This window comes from Anas acuta, chromosome 14 (genome assembly GCF_963932015.1).
Source record: "Anas acuta chromosome 14, bAnaAcu1.1, whole genome shotgun sequence".
Classification (NCBI taxonomy): Eukaryota; Metazoa; Chordata; class Aves; order Anseriformes; family Anatidae; genus Anas; species Anas acuta.
This window is the reverse complement of record NC_088992.1, coordinates 8,000,152-8,021,586: the sequence shown is the minus strand read 5'-3', so window position 1 is coordinate 8,021,586 and position 21,435 is coordinate 8,000,152. Positions and strand designations below refer to the sequence as shown.

Here is a 21,435-nt window from a genome sequence, read left to right as displayed (position 1 = left end):
TTGCACATAAACACTAAATGATCTCAGCCTGTAAATGTACAGCAAGATGCAGATACAGAGCACTAACTCCTGCCTGTGTCCCAGCCCCACCAGTCCCTGTTTCCAGCTGTGTCCTAGTGCAGCTACCACCAAGCAGCTCCAGCTCCTGCTCTCCTCCTACAGCCCATGTTTCCTTCAGCCAGGGTCATCTTCCATGCTGCACGGGGCTCCTGCTGCCCCTCCACCTGAAATGGCACACAGCTGCTGCCATTAGCAGACTGTGAGAGCCCTGCTGGCAAAGGCCATTCCCCTCTGCTGCTCCCACAGCAAGGCTTCCCCCTGCCCCAGGTTTATTTAATAATCCCTTCTGGTGGGGAGATTGGCAGATTTTCTGCTTGTTAGAGAGCCAGCGTGACATCTTCACCTGCACTGCCTGATCACAAAGGGAGGATCTGGCTGACCAGCTCCCAGGTGAAGGAAAAGCAACCCAAACTACCCATTAAAAAGGAATTGCATAAACAGTATCATCCCAGAGCAATCATTACACAGCAAAACCTGTGAGCTTCTTGTGCAGTGTAAAATGAGACCATTACGAGCTACGTACCTGTGCCCAGCCTTCCCCCTGTCTCCACATGTCCAAGTTTAGGGCAGCAAAACCACTGAGCTGCACGGCATCGAAGGCAGCACCATCGCGGCAGCAGCTGCAGTTTGCAAGGACACCAGGAGCAAAGTGAGGGGGGACAACAGCCGAACTGGGTAACAGGGAATGAGGCGAGCAAATTAAATGCGATCCCAACCTCAAATGTTTCTGCTGGTCAAAGAGGTGAGGTGAGGTGAGGTGAGGAAGGGGAGAGAATTGCCCAGGTACTGGCAGGGGCAGTTGGAGCAAGGCCCTCCCTCAAAGCAGCCATCAAGGCACCAATTACCTTCTCCTGTTGAAAGCTGCAGCCACAGCCCAGGCTTGTGAAGGAAACGAGTCTCATGAGATGGTATGAATTTGAAAAATCTTCACAAAAAACACACCTCTGTTCAGCAGAACCAAGGCAGACTGGCGTTATCTGAACATCCAACCCAGACCGTGTCATGATTTACTCTTCAATTTGCATCCACTCTCCATTAACTCAGAATCCTAATGATACCTGTTTTAAATATTCAAATACTTATTCAGATTTCAAGCTGGCTCTGAGCACCACCCAGACTGACTCATTAACTGAACATGTGAAACAGCAACATACTTATCTGTATTATTAAAACTTCATTCTTGACATATTCTTTGTCACTCAGATCATTTAAGGACTTAAGGACTGCAAGGCTGTGGAAAACAAATAATCAAACCTAAGAAGTGCCCCGTGTTATGAAAGATGACAGGACAGGCTCATAAATGCCAAGATGAGAGAGATCTCCAAGGCAGATAAGAAACTGCGGGGAATAAGCTAGTTGTTTGGGATAATAAATCATTCACTGCAAAAAGATGCAGCTTGAAGTTGAGAAGAATCATTCAGAGAATTCAGGTAACATTTGATCAGGAAAATAATTGCCTCAGTGGCACCAGAAAAGACCTAACTTCTATAGCGAGGAGGGATGTCTAACCCCCCCTTTTATTTTTTTTAAAACAGGGACAAATTGACATCAGAACTGCAGGTAAATACGCTTTATAGAACTCCAGGATAGCAACTAAATTCAGGAGGGGAAATTCTAACTGTGCCTTGCTACTCCAGCTATCATTTTTCCTTGACTTGAGCAATGGTCTCACCAGATATGAGAAATCTCTGCTTCAGCCCTCTCAGATGTCACCTGCAAGTAACAAAAAACAAACAAAAAACATTTCTGTGGCAGTACAGAATTTGTTTCACCAGCAGCTTAGGAGTGCAACTGTTGCAGTCAAATCAAGTGTTTTGACTCTAATTAGGAGGGTACGGAGCATATGCTTACCCTTAAGCACCTGCGTGGATATCGAAGAAAAACTCTGCCCTTTGCACTTGTAAATGAAATGAAATAGGCAGAATTGTAGTCTAAAAGAGCAAGAGTCTACTGTAAATTGACTGTAAATCGCCTTGTGAGACATCAGGGAAATATCAGACACATGGAAGAAAGGGCAGACTCCTAGTGTAAAGCATGTTAAAATGCAAATGAAAGTCAATGGGTGGCAGACCTTCGTGACTCCCCTCTGATCCTTCTCATTATATGCATCCTCGTATTGCCACTCATGGCTTTAAACTGTAGATTTTGTTTTCTTTAAACAGCTTGCAGGTTGCACCGAGAGTTACTCCTTTTAGAAAATACCTGAACTCCAGAGCACAGATATGTTTCCACCTCTGGTAAACTGCACCTGTGATCCAAACACATCAGCATCGTGTACCGTGAGACTAAACAGGTACCTGGAGGACAGTTTCCCCACTGGCTATGCTCACGCTGGACTAGATGCCTGGATGCTGGCTCTGGACCTCACCGATTCCTGGCAAGCCACCTCCTGATGGCACAGTGGAAGACCACGCGCTAGGGTCACAGCCCTTCGAGTGATCAGGACAGCACTTCTTATCTTCTTCAATATGAAGTTCAATTTTCTGCATCTCTAAAAGACAGGTATGATATTCTGATTTTATAGTTAAAATACAGGTATAATAATATTCTTATTTTGTAGATTAATACAGTTTTGAACACCCAGACAACCAGTTTGCTCCAAATCGAGACTAGATAGCAGCACTCGCATTCAGAACTTGTGGTCTCCGCATCCAGGCACCTGTCCTAACTGCTGCAGCAGCAGCTTCATCACTGACACAAGCGTATTGACAGAACACACAAGAAAACATGCTCTGAAGCCAACTGTTACATGGGCATTATTTATTGCAATGCAGTCTTAGCACTTTTAAATATAAACATTTATATCTAGAAAGCAGAATATTGCAAATTCAGTATTATTCAATATGTTCATAGCAGCATCAGCTTCCTAAGAAACAAAATATTTAGGAAGACAGAGAAGGAATTACAAACGAGTTACACTTTCATTTATCACCATTAGACGGAAACACGGTATTGCAGCTGTGAAACAGATATTGAAGTCACCAAATCTGACCTTGAAGACACGAGTAATTTCAAGACTGAAATGCGTCATTATACCTGATATCCTGCACATTTTTGGTGTGCCTAGACATAAGGCTAACAGTCAAGTGCCTGAAGAGGGCAGATGATCTATGTATCTGCACTACCTGACATATTATAGTTTTAATAACAATACACAGCACTTGTATAGCACTCACTGCTCCCCCAAATCCTCATGAGACAGGCAAGGATTGCTCTCAGATGTATTACAGCTCTGGAGCATAAGGGAGAAGGAGGGAAAGTGACTTGCCAAGGCCATTCAGTGAGCAAGTGGCAGTAGTGAGATTGGAATTTGTCAGCATCTGACTTCCAATCTCGTATCAGTCTGGTAGGTCACGCTGTTCCTCTGTGTTTCACTTAGGAAGTTTTATAAATGACTAATTGGTTAGCAAGTCCCAACCCATGCAGCGATACTGGATGCATGCAGCATTTGGAAAGAGGTCAATACAACTGCTCCCCTCGTAATGCCCATTTTGGTTTGAACACTTCTTTCATTTTCTCATCTCAGGATGATCTGTCAAGCGGAAGATACAATGACACAGCTGCACTTTGCTCTAAAGCAGTGGAAATCAGAAGCAATCGCTAAAGGAGCAGGAGCAGCTTTCATTTCTTTCCTGAGGGAGAGCACTGATCTTTTGAGAGGAAAAAAGGATGGATATGTTTTTACACAAACTGATCAAACTACTTTTCATTCTAAACGAATACAAGACTGACTGAAAGTCTCAGGTGTACTAATTTTCTTCAGCTAAGTCATCCAAGTGTACACTGTGAAGGTAGCAGCTAATAAAACAGTTATCCAGGAACATCAGAAGCCATTTTCCTTTCCTGACAGGCCTTCACTTCTACCAGCTAAGAGCAAGAGCACTTACAGTGACATCTAAAAGGACTTGTAAACATCATGAGACAAGCCATCTCTGATATTCCTCCACTAAAGTAGTCCTTTCTCCTGCACCCCCAGAAAGCTAACAAGGATAACCAAGCCTCCTACCATCCCTGCCTCAAAAGAGGAAATTTGCTTAGTTGTTTTTTCTCCCACTGGATTTCCTCTGCAAAATTTGAGAGGCAGGATCAAACACGCCAGTTATTAGGGCTGGAGTCTGGCAGAGACTCCTGGGGCACAGTTCATGTGCTGCGAAATGTTCACAACAAACGGCGGCTGCACTGCAGAATTGTCTCTGCATACTCATGGCTTCATTTGTAGAGCACAACAGCCCAGTGCTGGCCAAATTACACCAAAACGTACAAGCAGGAATTGTGAAGGCTACCTCCCATTTTGAGAAGTTATCACCCAGTAAAGTAATTCCTCTCCCCTCCTGTTTTGTGGCCTGCTTTCCTACTTTCAGCATGCTGTGAAAGCCTGTGGTTGGGAAAATGTACAGAGAGGTACGTATTATATTTACGGTAGACTACACACAATTTATTCTATCAAAAAAAAGTCATCATGCAGTGCATTAATCCTGCAGTGCCCGTATGGAGGAAAAGCACCGGTCTGCCTTGCATCTCTCTTCCCAAGTGGCCTCATTTTAATTCTGCCCAGGCTACTAACAGGTAATAAATGGCAGCAAAGGATGCTTTTCTAAAGGAAGCTTTTTAACCAGCACATTTCTATCACGTAACAAATGATGCTTTTTCCTGCTGATACATCAGCAACATCACAGTAAAAGTTGTGATGAAAAATACAGAAAAATCCACCTACTCAGATCTCGCCACTAAGTACACTGCAGCTTCTTGAACAAGACTGGAACAAGATAAAACGACAACACATCATGAACCATTCTTTTTGCCATCTTCTTATGGGTGAAGATAGTAATACCAAGAAAACTTTGCATGGAGATAATGCTGTAGACATCTGATTACTACATACTGGATTTGCTTCTCTGGAAGCTTTCACTATAAGGTTAGATTGTTTATACTCAAGTCTACAAACCGACCCATGTCTCTCTGAGCTCTGTTCTTTGTGTGTGCCTAACTCACTTAGGGTTTTGTCCTGCTTAGACCAACCTCTTAGCAAGCCTGGAAATTCTGGGATAAATAGCTTTGAAATAACTACCTCACTCTAGGGAGATCATCTTCCTTCACTAGAAGGGAAGTATTTTTTTTTATCCTCTCCTTCCAGTGGAGGCTTCACACATTTCCATCTGTGCACCTTGTTAATATCTTGAGAATAAAGATTTTGGTATTCAACACCTTAATTACAATAACATGACCTTTAGTCACCATATCAGTCAGTATCACATAATTACACAAATTGTATAATCCCTTCATTTTTAAAAATCACTTCTAGTACATGTTAGCCTTTTGTAATGTCTCAGCAAAGGCAGTCTTAGGATTGCTACACCACAAGCTTCCAATTTTTAAGCCAATGTCAAGAAGCAAAAGTGTGAACCGAAATAGTTCCAGGCTGTGGAAAGCGCATAGTCTAGCATTTCTATTTTACACTTTGCAATGCAGGAAGAACAGAAAACATCTTTATATTAATTCACAGGATTTTGCAGTTATGCTTTGAGGCAGACACAAACATATTACTCAACAGAGTCTCAGAAAAGAGCTTGCCTGGCTGAAGGAATCTCTGCATCAGTGCTACTGCAGCAGTGCTGCTGCACTGACTGAATGGCTGTAGCACTGAGCCTTGCAGCTTTATCCACTTGAAGAGCTTTTAGCTTAAGCTAGTGGTTCTTACCTGATCTGTTTAATTAAAGACAGAAAGTTTACCTGGATATATATAACTTCAGATATTTGTGTTTTCAGAGTTTCCTGACCCTCCTGCCTTCCCGTTTTCTTTCAAGACTCCAGAGGAAATCAGTGTTTCCACCTGGCTCATTTAAGTCAGTCACTGAGCAATAGAAAGGGTAGCATGGGGAGCATGTTGGACAGAACATCGTATTAAGAAAAATTAGACATTTTTTCTCTATTTCTTTTTTTCTGAACACTTCTTCACCCATTGCAATTCATAAGTTCACGTGAGTGGTTGCAACAGCAAACTGGGAAAACCTAGTTGGGAAGGAAAAGAGTAGAAAATAAATTGAGTTTACTGCAAAAGACCCAAGATAGATAATTTTTCTGACCAAGCAATTTCAAAAGTCTGCTGCTATTTTCACAGAGAATAGCATGAAAATGAGGAATAATCTAAGGCTATCTGGACACAAAATGAGACTGGGTAACTCTCCTGAAGGAGGGGCAGTAAGAAAAAGTGGGCAGCCAAGCCTTCTCCTGCTGAGACCTGCCCCTGCTTCCGAATGATACAGAAGTGAAAGCTGCATCAGAAACAATGAATCCAGCAGCTGAAAAACCAGAGGCAGATAGAAAACTATTGCTCTTGACTATTTCAGTAATCAGCTGGTAAGAACATGCTAAGCATCTGTCTCTAGATCAGAAAATTTTCAGGCAATTACCAAGCAGGACTAGTCAGTTGAGAGAAGAAACTAAAACCCACACTTTCTCCAAGCTTTCTTCCTTTAGCATTCCCACAGCCGTTTTTAAGAATTGTTTGATAAAAATGAAACACCTGTGCAGAAGTTTCCCAAGAAATAATCCCAGTCATGATACTCATAACTGTGAGACTTTGCTCCCTAGTGAACTATGTTGGCAATTACAGGGTATGTGATAATACGGCAAGAAATACCTGTGACAGCACAGCTTAACTCCAAGACTATCTCATTATGTCACTTTTGCAGCTGGCATCGTAACATTTCACAAGTTTCATGTCTGCTATGTTAGAAATTATTCCAAAAAATTCTCAAATTATCACAACACTTCTAAAGTAGTTCAGAAAACTTTGCTCGTTGCAATAATTTGGTACCTCACAATAAATACGCTTTAGGAATCGCTGCTAAGCATCAGGCTGAAAATGTCACGTAAGAACTGAGCAGAATGCTACCAGCATATTGATCCTTTGAGGTATTCTTTATACTCAGCTCAAAGCTTTTTCACTCACACAGCTCTTTGTTTCTTAAGACTGCCTCCTGCTCACATCACCTTCTTTGCAACATTGCAGCAACAGAGGAATGGCAAAGGCAGACAGCTTTTTGAACAAAGAACCGGGATTTTATGCTGAGTTTTGAAAAGGAAAAACATGGCAAGAAATAACCAGAAACAACAAAAAATAACAAAGTAGTTTTCTTTTTTTTCTTTTAAACATGTACATGGATATTTAAGTGAGGTAGAAGACCACTTCAGAACATCACATTCAATTTTATTTAAAGAGCAACTTTATCTGAAGTATTAAACATGCAAGTGACAACACACATGCAGGATCACTTGCTTAGTCACAATCAAATACTATGTTTCAAAGAGACAAAGTTCATAAAACAGCATTTTGATAATGGGCCTTAAAATGATACGGTATCTGAAAAAGTAGGAAAGAGGAAGACTCTTTGAAAGATCTGAAGTTATAGAGGAGCCTGTATTTGGGAAGCAGCTTGGAAATACTGAGAGAAGTGGATAGGAAAGTAGGAAAGAAAAGAAGAGCCACCAAACAAACCATTAAACCTAAAATAGAAGAGAGAACTTAAACCATTTCCACAGATAAGAAAACAATGAGAAAAGAGGACGAACACTTTAATAATGAGGTAGAGGGTAAAAAAAAAACAAAAAACAAAAAACAAAAACATACGGTCTAGTTCTTAACCAGGTTTGTTGACTAAGGTGATGATTTTGGAAGAACGGATCAGTCATGATATAAAAATCAAGGCACAAACGCAAGTCTAAGCACCAGCATTTTTCATAAAACCTAAAAAAATAAACTTGTAGATGTGAAACAACAAACACTTGTTAGATTTAAGAGGAAAAAACCTTCTGATGAAAGGAAACACAGATTTCTAATAGAAACTGCAAACTTGGTGAAGTATCAGCTGGCAAGGAAAGAGGGCCATAAAACTGCAAGAACATTCAAGGTAGCTGTATCTTATTTAATGCACAAGGATAACATAGGCAGACAAAGACAAATAGAAATCTGAGGTAAAGAAAAGCAAGAATTCAATGGGATGGCATAGTACATAGGCCTGAGTGGGAGATATGACACCCTTTGGTCAAGTACAAAAGAGGAGAGGTGTCAAAATCAGTAGCCTTTGGCATTCCTGAATGGAAGAGGCAAAGACAGTCATCCCATGAAACTGAAATAAAACCAAACCAGTCAGAAAGCACAGGGGAAAAAAAAAAGAAAAAAAAAAAACACAACCAAAACCAAAATGATGAAAAACATTCATCTGCAATAAAAGCTGCTGAGAAGTCAGGAGCAGAAACAAAGGCTTTGTTTAAAAGGACTGGAAGGATTCTGGTCAGCTGTCAAGTGCACAGGAAGCCAACCAGGGAAGGTTCAGAAAACCAGGACAAATAAGGGTGAATAAAAGAACAATCTTCCTAAACCATAGTTTAGAAAGGAACATACCAAGGAGACAAAATACTGAAAGGAGAAGGGAAAAAGGGAGCTGGGACAACAGTGGACTACAACCATACAAACAAGAACAGCACGAAAGGAGAGGAAGCAAAAACCTCCAAGGGAAGAATCTTTTCAGTGCCTAGTTTCAGTTCATAGTCAGAAGGGATTACAGCAATGTAACAATGTATAAGAAATTGGAAATATTCTTTTTTTGCCTCTACAGTACTTTTTAATCTGAGGCACTTTTGTCCCAGTCTGAACTTGGATTTGCAGCTCAGGGGCTGAGCCGATCAGTCATCCAAGCCCCATGTCATCTGAAACGTCGACATAAAAGTTTCAGGCTCCCCCAGAGGCATACAAGCTGCTCTGCGTGTCCAGGAACTCCTGCTAAATGATTTCTGTAATTCACCCAAGCACCAGACATATTCCTAATGACAAGCAAGCAATATGCTGCACTTGAAGCAACAGAAATACAGCTTTCAAGAATGCAGTCACTCAGTTCAAGGACTTACAACCTCAAAATGCAATAAAACACTTGCTATAAAGTACTAGAAAGTTCTTCTACCAATTGTCTCATCAAACCACTGTCCTGGCAATTTCACATCTTCATCTTAAACACAGGAGCTGCTGCAAAGCCTAAGGTGGTTGAGATGAATCCAGGAATAGCAGTGTGAAATCTAGTGTCCTTTGACATCCAAGAGAACAGGCTAGATAATGTAACAGCTTAATTTTCTCTCAAACTTTTCCATGTAGCTCTTGGAAAGCAGTTTATACCTGCAGAAGCCTGAGCTGATCTGCAGCAGTTTAAGAACAATCATAAAATAAAAGCACTGATGAGGCGAGTTTGACTTTTATACTTCATAACAATTTTAGGCACACCTTCAAAGCTCAGTTCAGCTGGAACAAGGTGATGCATCATTCATACAGATAGGAAAGACTACTGGAGATTTCTGCTTTCTGAGAACAGCTGAAGACAGAGCACCTCTAGTTTCATTAGAGGGAACTCGAAAGGCGTTTAGATACAGTACAACTGTGCTCAGCACAAATGCTTATATCTGAGAAGAAAAACTATGTCTTTGTAAACTTCACTATCACAATAAGAACCAAATGGGTGAAAGATAAAAGTACAACTTTCCATACGCACCCACAACATTCACAGATAAACTCCATAAAAGGAGGTCCCTGGATCAGCTACGTTAGCTGCTTGCTGGTGACGCACAGCAAAAGCACAGCATTACAAATAGAAGCGTAAGCATTGACATTGGAAACAAGTTAAAATCCTACAATCGTTCACAGAAAAAGAGCAGTCCAATTAAGGGAAGAGGTCTTCTATCACACAGGGCTTTACAGGGCTAACTATGAGGAGGCTAATAGCCATCAGTAGTATGTCACTCCACCTTTTTATAGACTTGTTTCAAAATGCCTGTCAGAATTATGTCTGGAAAAGAAGACATCCACATAATGGTGGTAGATAAACTGCTGGTTTCATTAGCTATTTTCTCTTGAGATTACTCAGAACACGGAAAGTAGCATCTGTGATTCATTCTAGGTGGAGAACTAATGTTAAGATCCTTAAATGTATGCCACAATTAGCTCCTATAACTGAGTAACCCAACACTCCCCACCAATCCTCTTGACGTTGCTTCGTTTTACTTTGAAGGAGCAGTGGGGCCTGTGTTTACCTCCCTTGTCTCACAGAATAAAACTGTGCTGCTGACATTGTCCCGAGACCCCCAGCATAGATCAGAGGAGGCTGCTTTGGCAATAAGCTCAGGGTGCTCCAGTTAGAAACACTTCCCCTACCTTGTTAGGGTAATGGGAAACCAGTCACAGTACCATGATACTTAATGAGAATGCTAAATAGTAACGAGAGCTGCAGCGGCAATTCATGCTATCAAATAAATACACTGATGAAGGCTCAGCCTAGTTAATGTGCTAAATGGACAAGCAAGACGTTCTCTCCTCGAATAAAAATCTGGTTTATGTGACGCGTGAACACCTGTTGATAATCCACTTTGGGCCTCCTTTTTCTTCGTGACTGGCTTCTTGCACGTGTACCACCAGCACTGGCACCCTCTGTGTGAGCAGTCCCGCTCCCCACATCAGCTTCACCTCTGACTGCCAGATGCAGACTGTCACCTGCTGTCTTCTTTTCTCCAGCTCTGCCCAAGCGCTTCTGCCTCTCACGCTCATCTTCTGCTCTCCCTCGTCCCAATCCACCTTTCCATCCGAGCATCTGAGAGTCATTTGTCAGGGCCAGCTCCCCCGAGACAGTCTTTGAGTCAGCTCCCTTCTTTACTGAGGACTCCTGCAGTTTGAGTCTGTCAAACAGCTGTAAAGGAACATTTGTGTATATGACCACATTCATAAAACAAGAAAAGCTTCGTGTTCTGCATTTCATTTGAGTATATGATCCCAAATCAGTTCTCAAGATGCCCAGCTGGTGAAGAATCTTTACCAGGAATAAATACTATATTTTTTGGCTAAATCAAGCCATGACGTAAGGTAAATGGATCTCCTGCACATTCATAAGCATCTTTACGTGAGCATCAGGGAATTTAATTTGGGGAGCAATGCTGATATGCTGTATCATTTAACTTTGGTCAAGAACAACAGAAAGCTACCAAGTTGGTCCATTAGCTCACTTTCCCCAAACCTCTTGTACTGTTCTCAAACTGTTTTAGAGAGCTTCCCACCCTTGTGTCCTAAGGCAGGACACGAATCCCTAAGATAAGGGGCGTCAAACAGCAAGGAGTATGTGCTGAAAAAATGACACTTCGTGCTCTCCAAACAAACTGAAGGAGGCCACTTCTGGGAGGTGAGCAGGCCAAAAACAATAGGAAAATAATAAAAGCTGCAGCAGCAGGCCCAAAGCACGGGATGAACTCATTAATCTGGGAACACATAGCACAGAAACTGCGAGATAAACTGCTTTTACTCTGGCAGCAGGCAAGCTTTGATGAAATGCTGACAAATGAAAAGGATTCTTGGTTAAGCTGTCTCTTCCTAACAACAGGATGGAAAGCCAGTCCCTGTGACAGTGGGCTAAGATGAGCAATGACAACTGGATTATTTTTAACTTTGGAAGAGTGGGATCTGTCAGAAAATAGATTTAAATGGCAGGAATCTAAAAGCAAATTCTTTGCAATGAAACCGTTAAAAAGTTTTTGTGGTGCCTCCCTGATGTTCAAAAGGCCCCATGCTATGCCATTCAACAGGCACAGCCCTGCCATATTTTTTTCCTTCATTGTTCGGAAGTTAATCTATCATATCTTCAGTTTTCAACTTTGTAAACATTTTTTTTTTTTTGCAGCTGGACCCAAAAAGCATCTTGCTTTGGAGTGGCATAAAGAATCTTGGGCTTGCTTCACAGTAGCAAAACTAGAAGTTCAAGTGACCAAACATTCAGTACCATTGACTAGAGACAAGGACTGCCACTCCATGAACTTCACTATCAGAGTTATGTGCTGCCAAATCACCTGACAGAACTGCATCAATCACAAATGAAAAAAATAAAAATAACCAACTGTTCTACCAAATTAGTTAGAGCACAAAATACTGGATCTATGCTGGCCTTATGTTGGCTATCAGAGGGCAGAAAATAGTTCCAGCGTAAAGCCAGACAGTACAGGACAAATCAAAAACCACATGCTGAGCTTATAGAAGATCAGCATGTTGTACTAAGCAGTGGCAGCAATTGTGATCTCATATTAGGAATTCTAAAGCGGAACTTCTGTAACAGAGAACTATGGCCAAAGCACTTTCAAAAAGGTCAGAATGCTTCTTTTTCAGTTCAAGTAATTTTAGTGTCATCTGTACAAAAAGGAGGTTAAATATTTCAAATATAAATATAGCTTTCCAGCCAATGCTCCCCTTTTACTGCTTTGAAAACTGGGATATTCCAAACATTAAAACATCAATGGTTACCTACCCGGGTTAGTGTGAGCTGAGGTTCTGCATAGAAAGCTTTGCCCAGTACTGGTTTCCTGTATGTCTCATCCACGTCTGTCAGGGCCTAGAAGATTAAAGAAATGGAAAGTTCAAAATTATAAAAAGACACAAAGAGACTTCAGGCTATCTTTGTGCCATAGCATTATGAAATTACACTCAGAGAAAATCTGTCCTAGGAACAAGCTGTTCTTTGGAGCTGGCTTCGTATCAGCTAAGTTGTACTGAGGTATAAAAGCAACAGCAAAGCCTAGCATCCATTCTGCATTATTTATAAAATCCGAGCCTCGCCTGCAAAATCCTTCTATTTTTTCCACCAATTTCCAAGCTTGTCACACCCCTAGGCTCAAAAATTTGTAATAGTTGCTGTTCCAGCCATTGTCTTTAAGATCTTCATATGGTAGAACAAAGGCAAAGCTGACATACAAGCGACTTGTTGGTGAAAGAAATCAGAGAAGTGGCTACCACTATAAGATTGGAATATGCAGAGATATTTTTGGAAGCTTCTGGTATTCATATATCACCTTCCTGGGTTCTTACGTAAAATCTCTGAAGCTGCTGTGTACTCCTTCACCCTCACCTAGTCTGTAACACCTAGGTATCTCCCAGACATACCAATTCAACACCAAGCAGAAGTCTGAAACCCAGCACTCAGTGCAAGAGCAAACGAGCATTTACGGACCACAAAATCACATTAATCTTCTCAAAATGTAATTTGCTTAAAACTGTTGCAAACTTCAAACGTTCAATATAGCAGTTACAAACCAAGGGCTTGGAACAGTCATTACCATATTCCAGAACTTGTCAAATGCAACCAAAAACCCTGTGCAGACTCCACGAAGCCCTTTGAAAGTGCGGATATGAACGTTAATTTTTACGCCATCTCGGACGCAGCGATGGAGCTCCCCAAGGGGGCTGCCTTCGTGGACTAAAACAGAAAGAGAACACTGTCAGTCTTCAACAAAATACATTCATAAAGAAAGTTATATAGAAATACTTCACTTTACTGTGGAAGTAGAGCAGATCTTGGTACAACACAAGTTTTCACAGCAAATGAAACCAGAAGCCCCAGGGCGGTGTGATGTACTGTGGCTGTAATTACTAGATCACCAAAACACTTTCTACAGTGTGGACAGCAAAGGCTTTAAAAAATACAAAGGTTTTCCTTTACTTAACATATATCCAAATCAACCTTAGGTGAAAATCTAAGTCTCTGTGCTGTCTTTGGCCCACTGATAACAAACTCAGAGATCCATCACAGGAAAAACAGGTGACAGTCACTATACCGGACTGATGCTTTTAATCGGACACAGTATCGTTTCTAGCCAACCCTGAGAATTTACAGGATCCTTTTAGATTTAGGATTTTTAGAGTTCAGATTTAGATTGCTATGTTTCTTTTATACAAGAACTTTATCTCCAACTTTTATAAAAAAGCAGAATCAAGTAGAACCTTTATTTACAACTATGCCTTGGCTTGTCAGCACCCCATTAGGCCTCACGGAAAACACTGCTTTGCAGCTCTACCTGGGTAATACAGCTCTACCTGCATTATCCATCCTGTTCCTATTCTTTCTAGCTGCTCTGCGGCAACTGCTTGCACAAGTTCTTTGCCCCTTGGTAAATATGAGATGATTTGAAATTGCTTCTCCTGAGCTGATTCCAAACAGGCACTGCCAACTCCTCACAACGGGCAAAATTTTGAGTCCATTTTACATTTCTGACACACAGAATTTAAGAAACAAGCCACCCGTTATCATAGCTGCCTGAGAGCACAGCAACACAACTGTGGGACTCAGTAAAGCATGAGCCACACATATTTTACATGCATCCAGAGGCAGCTATTGCCTTAGGATCCAAGCTTCGAACACAGGCCAATCTGCTATGCAGACAGGCCCCCTAGTTGCAGGGAAAGCACACAGTTTTGAAAAAAAATAAACTGTTTGGACTGCTGAACAGCACTGTAGATGCCAGTCGAGCCAGTCTTCTTCAAAGTCCACGCTGTCTCATCTTAGATGTGTGGATATTAAATATGTGCTCATAATGGAAACATGTAACCTTCTCACTAGCCCACCGCTACAGTTAATTTTCACAGTGCATTTTTTCAGTTTCAATCACAGTAATCCAAATACAAATTCTTTATATTAAGATCCCGAATCAATATTTAAGGTCAATTATATTGGAAATCCAACTTAAACAGACCCTCTGCATTTGTGGAAAACCCTCAACTGACATGAGACTGCGGATCATACAGCACATATGGACAGGAATACATTGTTTTGGTGTCTGAGCAAGAAAAAGGTTCTGCTTTAGGCACTCAGAATTGAACATTTTGGGCATTGTCTTTTTATAAAGAGCATTAAGGTGATGCTAGTGATGAGAAGAGATACTTTGACTGCAATAAACCTGCAGTATTTTTAATTAAGCGCACTAAATTTGCATCCCATTTGGTTCTTGGTGTGGGCCCACAAGTCGCACCCCTTATGTTCAGGGGCTATTTCCCTGACTGCATATGGAAGTTTACACAAGAAATTTGTATCATCCCCACAGACGGTGAATTTACCATCACAGCTCCCTCCTGCCTCAATCCGCTGCTCTATCATCAGGTCAGCAGAAACACCAGCGCTGCATTTACCCCCCCAGGATGCACATTTAGTAGCCGAGAGAGGACAGTATGCTGCAGGCTCATGCTGTGGTTATCACTTAACTCCTTGCTCCATGGGCTGAAATCTGCTTCCAGGTTTCAGAACAGCACTTCTGGAAGCACAACACTTCCTCACCCTTCCTTTCCATTAAGACGATGGACGTGACCAACCAACTGACCAAGGAGGACGGCACCACAGCACCAGGAGCATCACCCCCAGTGAGCATTTCTGCGTTCAGCATTTCACCCAGCCCACAGTCCCCATTCCCCCCTGAGCTCCCTCAGTCCCTCTCCATGCCCCTATCACCCCACTGCCCGCCTCACTCCCTACCCCCACACCCCACCACAGCCCCCGGCACCCAGCGACCCACCCTGAACCCCCTCCCCTCTCTCCATCTCCCCTATACCTCAGTCCCCCCACACCTCACCCCACCCCCCCCAGCCCTTACGGGGCATCCTGGTGAGGACGTTTCGCGGTGCCCTCCTCCGCCGAGCCGCCGCTCCCCCGGCGGCCGCCTCCTGCTCGGGCCCGGCGTTGACCATGAGGCTGCGGAGCCTCTGGATGCGCTCGGGGTCGGCGGGGCCGCGGCGGGCGGAGCGGGCGGAGGGACCGCGGCGGGCGGCGGCGGAGGAGGAGGAGGCGGCGGCGTTGGGGCGGCGGCCCCGCGGGCGGAGCAGGCCGCGCTGGAAGCTCTCGTACTCGGCGAGGTTGTTGAAGCACGGGGCGCCGGGGAAGGGCAGCGGCGTGCGGGCCGAGTACAGCGCCAGCAGCGGGTCGAAGCGGCTGGAGCTCACGTCCAAGCGGCCGGGGCTCGGCGAGCGCTCGGCCCCCGCCCGGCGGCGCCGCTGCTGCTGCTCCGCGGCCGCCTCAGCTTCCTCCATGGCGGGCGGCGCCCGGCCCGCCGCTAAGGGGCGCTGCAGCGCCGGCCCCGCAAGCTAAGCAGGGCCCGGGCCGGGCAGCGCCGGGAGGGGAGACCGCCAGGCACCGCCCGCGGAGGCGGGGCGCAGGGAGGCGCGAATTAACGGTGAGTTAATGAGAAATTAACGGTGCTGGCGGCGAGCAGAGGCTTCCCCCGTCGCTGCTGCTGCCCTCTGCAGCCGCCAGAGGCCTCTGGCGGTCCCGGTGTTGCAGGGAGCTGGGTCATTCTCTTCAGAGAGCACAGACCCGCTAACGCTGCGGGGGGTTTTACTGTAAGATTCCCCCACCTACCATTAGTCTTTCATAACTGGTTCCCATAAGTTTAATGGTTGTTGTTAGAGCAGTATAACATCAGGCCGAGCTTGCTCCCCACCCTCAGGCAGCATCTGTTTCTTCACAGCCCCAAAGAAACTTCATGCAGGAGGACAGGTGCTTGATTGTGTCCATGATGTTCTTCAACCCCTCCCACCCCACCCCCAGCATTTAAAATCAATCTATATCTTGGTTCAAAACTCTATATCCATGCATAAATAATGTTTAGTTACTACACATCATTGTCAGCATGAGTTAAATGGAAAAACACGTAATAACAGAACCTAATACAGACATACCATAATATGTCTCCACATCTATCAGAAAGTCATATGATTAAAAATCCCTACATGACGCTTTTTCAAGGAGGATTGTCATTGCCAAAGTTATTTTCATCTTTGCTCAGAATGCAAAATCCAGACACTACCACCTCTGGAGCAGTTGCTCCCAAGTCAAGCCCTAGACAGCAACATGGCACATCAAAGTCAAGCAAGTCACAGTTGTGCTACAAGACCAAAACACACACACACACACAAAAAAAAAAACAAAAAAAAAAAACCAACAGATGGGAAGTTCCCAATGCTAAATGACTGCGGTGCAATGATTCATTCAGAATCACCACCACACACTCCCTCATATCCTCTTCCTGAGGAATTAAACAGGCCCTTTGACAAGCTAAAACCAGTGTACATTCTCTTATTGCTCAGCATTAGTATACATAGGGGACAGGAAACTGCTATCACGAATGCACAGACTTATCCTCCATTCTCAGAAAAAGGAAGGTTCATTATTAGCTTAACTGTTTGAAACCTTCACTAATTACTACTAAAAATATTAGTAATGAGAAAGTCAAATAATGAACACAGCAGAGGATAAATCATTAGTTTTTAATATTTTAAAAAGTATAAAAATCCTGTACATTTGACAAAAGCTTTTAAAATCAGTCAAAGAAACTGCTAGGCTTTCCCTTCTGTAAGGATGAGACATGCAGTAGAACAATTTGTTGCTAAGGTCAGTCAAACACAGTGGCCTTGAAATTTAATACTAAATGCCAACTGTCTCTTATCTAAAAGAAAAAAAAGTAGTATTTTTTCTTCTGCTTTTAACTGCTCAGATGTACAATTTTTTGTTTGTTTTTAATCATTTGGCAGTTCAGTACAATACCCAATGATTTAAATGCTATAGAAATAGCTGCCATTTTTATATGCTTTTTCTACAAATATGCATTTACAAGGAACAATTGGTTTATGATGAGTTCTTAACATTTAAAATATGATTTTGGATTTTCCAAATGGATATACATCTATCCTTGTATGTCAGATAACATTCCAGTGCCTCTTTTTCATGCAACCACAGTGCTAAAAGCTGCTGTAAAGCTTCTGCTGAAGTTGCTGAAGGGGAATGTAAGTCGAACTCTGCCAGCCACCGTCCATGCTCCTCAGGTGCCAACAACCCACGCAGAGCAAAACATTAACTACCAATTACACTCAGCAGAGATATCAACTATCCTCAGCCAGAATCTCAGGATATTCCTCCCAGAACTGGTCCCCAATAATGTCACAGTGCAGGGGAACAACTTTAGTCCTAGTCCGTGTCACTTCAATTTCCTGTTCTTCTGTTTCCTTTGGCAGTTTTATTTTCTTGGTCGTGACTTCATTAACCTGAAAATAGAGTCGACGCATTAGCGAACATGTCTGTTTGTGAATCCCCTCTGACGTCTTATGAGGAACAACTATACAGCAGAAATAACCATCAACCCTATAGCATGCTATAGAATTTGAATGATGAATCTTTTCAAAGAATCTATTACCAGTTTGATGACTAACATGAGTAGCTGGAACTGCACATCATCATCATGTGGCTTGAATTACTACCTACAAGTTCACGTAACTCATTCCAACTATTCCTCAATAAAGTAAAATATTTAATTTGGAGCTACTTAAAGCAAATAGGAAACCTCAAAAGCGTCTAAGATTACCAAGAAAAAAAATAATAAGAGCTGCAATCTTTACTATGTTCTTTTCCATAAGAGGAAAAGAGTATTAAATATACTATGAGCTGAGTTACTTTTTTTTTTTTTGGACTGAAAGTTTCTAGTACCTCTGCAGTGAAAACACTTGAGAACCAATCCCCCGAAGAGCCTGGCACAGGCCCCAGTGATCACCATACCGGTTTAGCTACCCCAAACATGAACATGAAGTATGTGGTAATACAGTTTTTACCTTCTGCCATATTAGGACAGTTCCTTTTCTATACATCAAAGGCTCGTTGTTGTAGTTGATGTTGAACTCAGAAAATAAAATTTCATTCTTATCTCCAGCCAGCGTTCCCTGAGAGAAAATTGAAAAAGAACAACAACTGTCAAAGACACAAACAAACAAACAAACCAATAAACAGGTTTTTCATCTTTAAATTACAAGGTGCAGTTTCCTTTCCAAGTAGAGTAATTATTTCAACAGCCAAACAGGGATATTAAAAAAAGGTTGTGGCTTTTTTTTTTCCAAATCTGTTTTACATTTTCAAGAGGAATTGGAAAAGGTCAACAAAATTCAGCAGAAAACCAGTAATGATCTGCTGAAATCTGCACACTAAGACAGTACTACAGGAGGGTCTGGAAATCCATAGTATCTGAATCCTCCCATTTTACTTCTTGCTTACAGATATTAGATGGTCACATGATGTTTTTAAGATTTCTGAACTCACTAATTAAAAAATTAAAGTCCTGTTAGAACTCCAGTTAAAATGCATTCTTTGCTGATCATATGATCATCTTTACAAATTAAAAAACGTTGTTGAATGTGTATCTGCAAAATGGTTACCCTAAGAAAAGGCAGAGCGGAGTATACAAGACAACTTCACAAACTGGGTGATTTTCTCTGTACCTAGAAGAACATGACCTCAACAGATTTTTACCTGGAGTCTATCCTGTGCTTGCACTGGTGTCAAACCACTTCGCTGTACAAGCATCCAAAACACCGTATTATAAAGGTTATTAATATGGCCTATAGAAAAATAGAAAGAGATACAGTGTTTACTAAATCTGACCAAATATGCAGAGAAAGAAAAAAGCAACTTCACTTCCAGAATTGTAACCAAAGAGATTGACAGAATCTTTCTGATTCATTTTTAATGTGCCAGGTATAATTCAAGACCAGGCTGGATGAGGCCCTGGGCAACCTGATCTAGTGGGAGGCCTCCCTGCCCATGGCACTAGATGGTATTGCCAACCCAAGCTGTTCTATGATTCAACGACTGACTAGAAGACAGATTCATGATGCTTCTAAAAAGGGAGAGGTAGAGCAGAGGCAGAAGGGTGCTTCTGTAAGAAAGGTTATTTTAACTTGAACAAGAGGGACTGCGTATTCGTGGAGGCCTACAAAGGAAACCCAACAGTCTGTTTCAGCATGAAATATGCAATACTTTTGCTATGTGACTTGAATTGTAACATTCACATCTCTTCCTTTAAGACCATCTTGGTTTTAAAAACTTATAAAAAAAATAAATGAATTCTATCACTATTTCCTATGATGAATTCACTGCCACCATGCACCAATACAGTACTAGTCTAAAGACTTAAAAGTTTTAGCCAATATTTCCGCAAAATCCCAACACGGGGATCTCAGTATTATTTATAACTATTACCCTACCAAATTGTGCTTTCACTGTTAAGCACATATGCAGACACATTGCCCATAAGGATGTTTCTGTTCAGGAAGAGAATTCAACTGCACAGGTCTCTGGAAACGCTTACAGTCTGCTTGTCTCCAACTGAGGTAGTCCTTTAAGTTCTGGGTGCTGGGATACAGCACAATTCGTCCATCAAATCCTGGTGGGTACAGAAGCTGCTGGTCCTTGAAGTAATCTTTCCAATAGAAAACGTAACTGGATGCAAACTGCGAGACCACGTGCGTCATGAACTTACTTGCAAACATAAAGCAAAAGAAAAAGAAAGGAATCCGTCAATATGGTTCTATATATCCATGACTTTCTGAGGTATCAATAGCAGTAATTCCCGTGGACAGCATCATTTCTTAAATAACAGTACAAAAGAGCAGCAACAGTAGAGTCTTGTGGAAAATAAGAAGTACTAGGAACCAAGGAGAAGAGTTTAGGAAAGAAAACACTTCGTTAGAAGAAGCCTTGTTTTAATCAAAACTTTTTAAAGCTCTGTTATCACTGAAAACTACAGAAATAATGCATGCAAAGAGTTTGCATGAAAAACTTGAACTACTTGTGGCATATACACCCAAATATACACCTAAACACAGCCCTGCTCCTAGCCTCTGTGTAGAGATAAAAGCAGATCAAGAGATAGGGAACAAATGACAGATTTACAGAAAGATGTTAAAAGCAATTTCACTTCCGTATTAAAGCAGCTGTTACCTTGCTCTTCTTTTAAACCATTTACTTTTCCTTTTGAAAACAAAACTGTACTCATCGCTCTGCCCATAAGCGATAGCGATATCCTCCAGCTCCTGCATCACCGTCTGGGCACACCTGGTCATCAGGTGAAGAGCGCGGTCATCGTTTGGCTTTTTGAACTCGTGCTGTTCAGCAAACCTTCGAAGCAAAAAGGGGACAATAAGAACCTTTTAAAATGTTAGTCGAAAACGTTATTCTGCTCATTTTCACCATATTTATTTTCTATGCATATTGATTTGTGGTATCCATGTAGAAACAACGACGAATTGTCTGCAGATAGGCAAAAAATAACGAAAACTAATTTTATGCTTTCGGGATAACGCGTGCTCTGTCCCATCAGCACCTCACCCTGATGAGATATGGGGGGGGCAGCACCCTGGGGGGGGTGTCAGCACCTCAGGGGCCCTTCCTTCCCCCCCCACCCCGTTGCCATAGCAACGGCCCCGCACCAAGCGCCCCGGCCATGGCTGCCCCCCACCTGTGGAAGTTGCGGCCGTCCAGGCGCACCACTATCCAGCAGTTGGGCAGGCAGGTGTCGTCCGCCTCGAAGTCCCGCACGTACTCGAACTTGCTTTTAGCCATGAGGCAGCGACCGCGGCCCGCAGCCCGCCCGCCGCCCGCTCCGATGGCCGCCGCCGCCGCCGCCCGCCAGCACCCCCGCATGGCCGGGGCGGAACCGGAAGCGCCGTCACCCCCCCCTCCCCGCGGCCCTTCTAGGCAGCCGGGAGGACCTCTC

General features: G+C 42.7%; 2 protein-coding genes across 3 annotated transcripts; both read right to left on the bottom strand.

Moving 5' to 3' along the window:
• Positions 1–2,803: 2,803 nt before the first annotated feature.
• On the bottom strand, positions 2,804–16,067 carry LSM11 (LSM11, U7 small nuclear RNA associated). The gene is made up of 4 exons (XM_068697979.1): positions 15,496–16,067; positions 13,192–13,331; positions 12,387–12,470; positions 2,804–10,787 (listed from the first exon to the last, which is right to left on the bottom strand). Exons 1-4 carry the CDS (start codon positions 15,926–15,928, stop codon positions 10,383–10,385), a joined length of 1,062 nt encoding a protein of 353 aa, XP_068554080.1. The 5' UTR covers positions 15,929–16,067; the 3' UTR covers positions 2,804–10,382.
• Positions 16,068–17,145: 1,078 nt separating this feature from the next.
• On the bottom strand, positions 17,146–21,397 carry THG1L (tRNA-histidine guanylyltransferase 1 like). Of its 2 annotated transcripts, XM_068697980.1 has the most exons (6): positions 21,178–21,397; positions 20,661–20,837; positions 20,029–20,198; positions 19,191–19,279; positions 18,500–18,607; positions 17,146–17,938 (listed from the first exon to the last, which is right to left on the bottom strand). In XM_068697980.1, the coding sequence occupies exons 1-6, from the start codon at positions 21,360–21,362 to the stop codon at positions 17,777–17,779; spliced, it is 891 nt and encodes a 296-aa protein (XP_068554081.1). In that variant the 5' UTR covers positions 21,363–21,397; the 3' UTR covers positions 17,146–17,776. The 2 variants fall into 2 exon arrangements, with proteins under 2 accessions (XP_068554081.1, XP_068554082.1); XM_068697981.1 differs by lacking the exon at positions 21,178–21,397 and having other exon boundaries at positions 20,029–20,194; positions 20,661–20,801.
• Between the last annotated feature and the right edge of the window lie 38 nt (positions 21,398–21,435).

Coding starts and splice junctions, on each gene's coding strand:
- LSM11 (XM_068697979.1), bottom strand. CDS start 15,928: ATGGAGGAAGCTGAGGCGGCCGCGGAGCAGCAGCAGCGGCGCCGCCGG. Junction 13,332..15,495: donor CGTCCTCACCAGGATGCCCC/GTAAGGGCTGGG, acceptor TTTCTGTTTTAG/TCCACGAAGGCAGCCCCCTT. Junction 12,471..13,191: donor TTGACAAGTTCTGGAATATG/GTAATGACTGTT, acceptor TTAATCTTCTAG/GCCCTGACAGACGTGGATGA.
- THG1L (XM_068697980.1), bottom strand. CDS start 21,362: ATGCGGGGGTGCTGGCGGGCGGCGGCGGCGGCGGCCATCGGAGCGGGC. Junction 19,280..20,028: donor CAGTTGGAGACAAGCAGACT/GTAAGCGTTTCC, acceptor ATTTTTCTATAG/GCCATATTAATAACCTTTAT. Junction 18,608..19,190: donor AAGCACAGGATAGACTCCAG/GTAAAAATCTGT, acceptor ATTTTCTCTCAG/GGAACGCTGGCTGGAGATAA.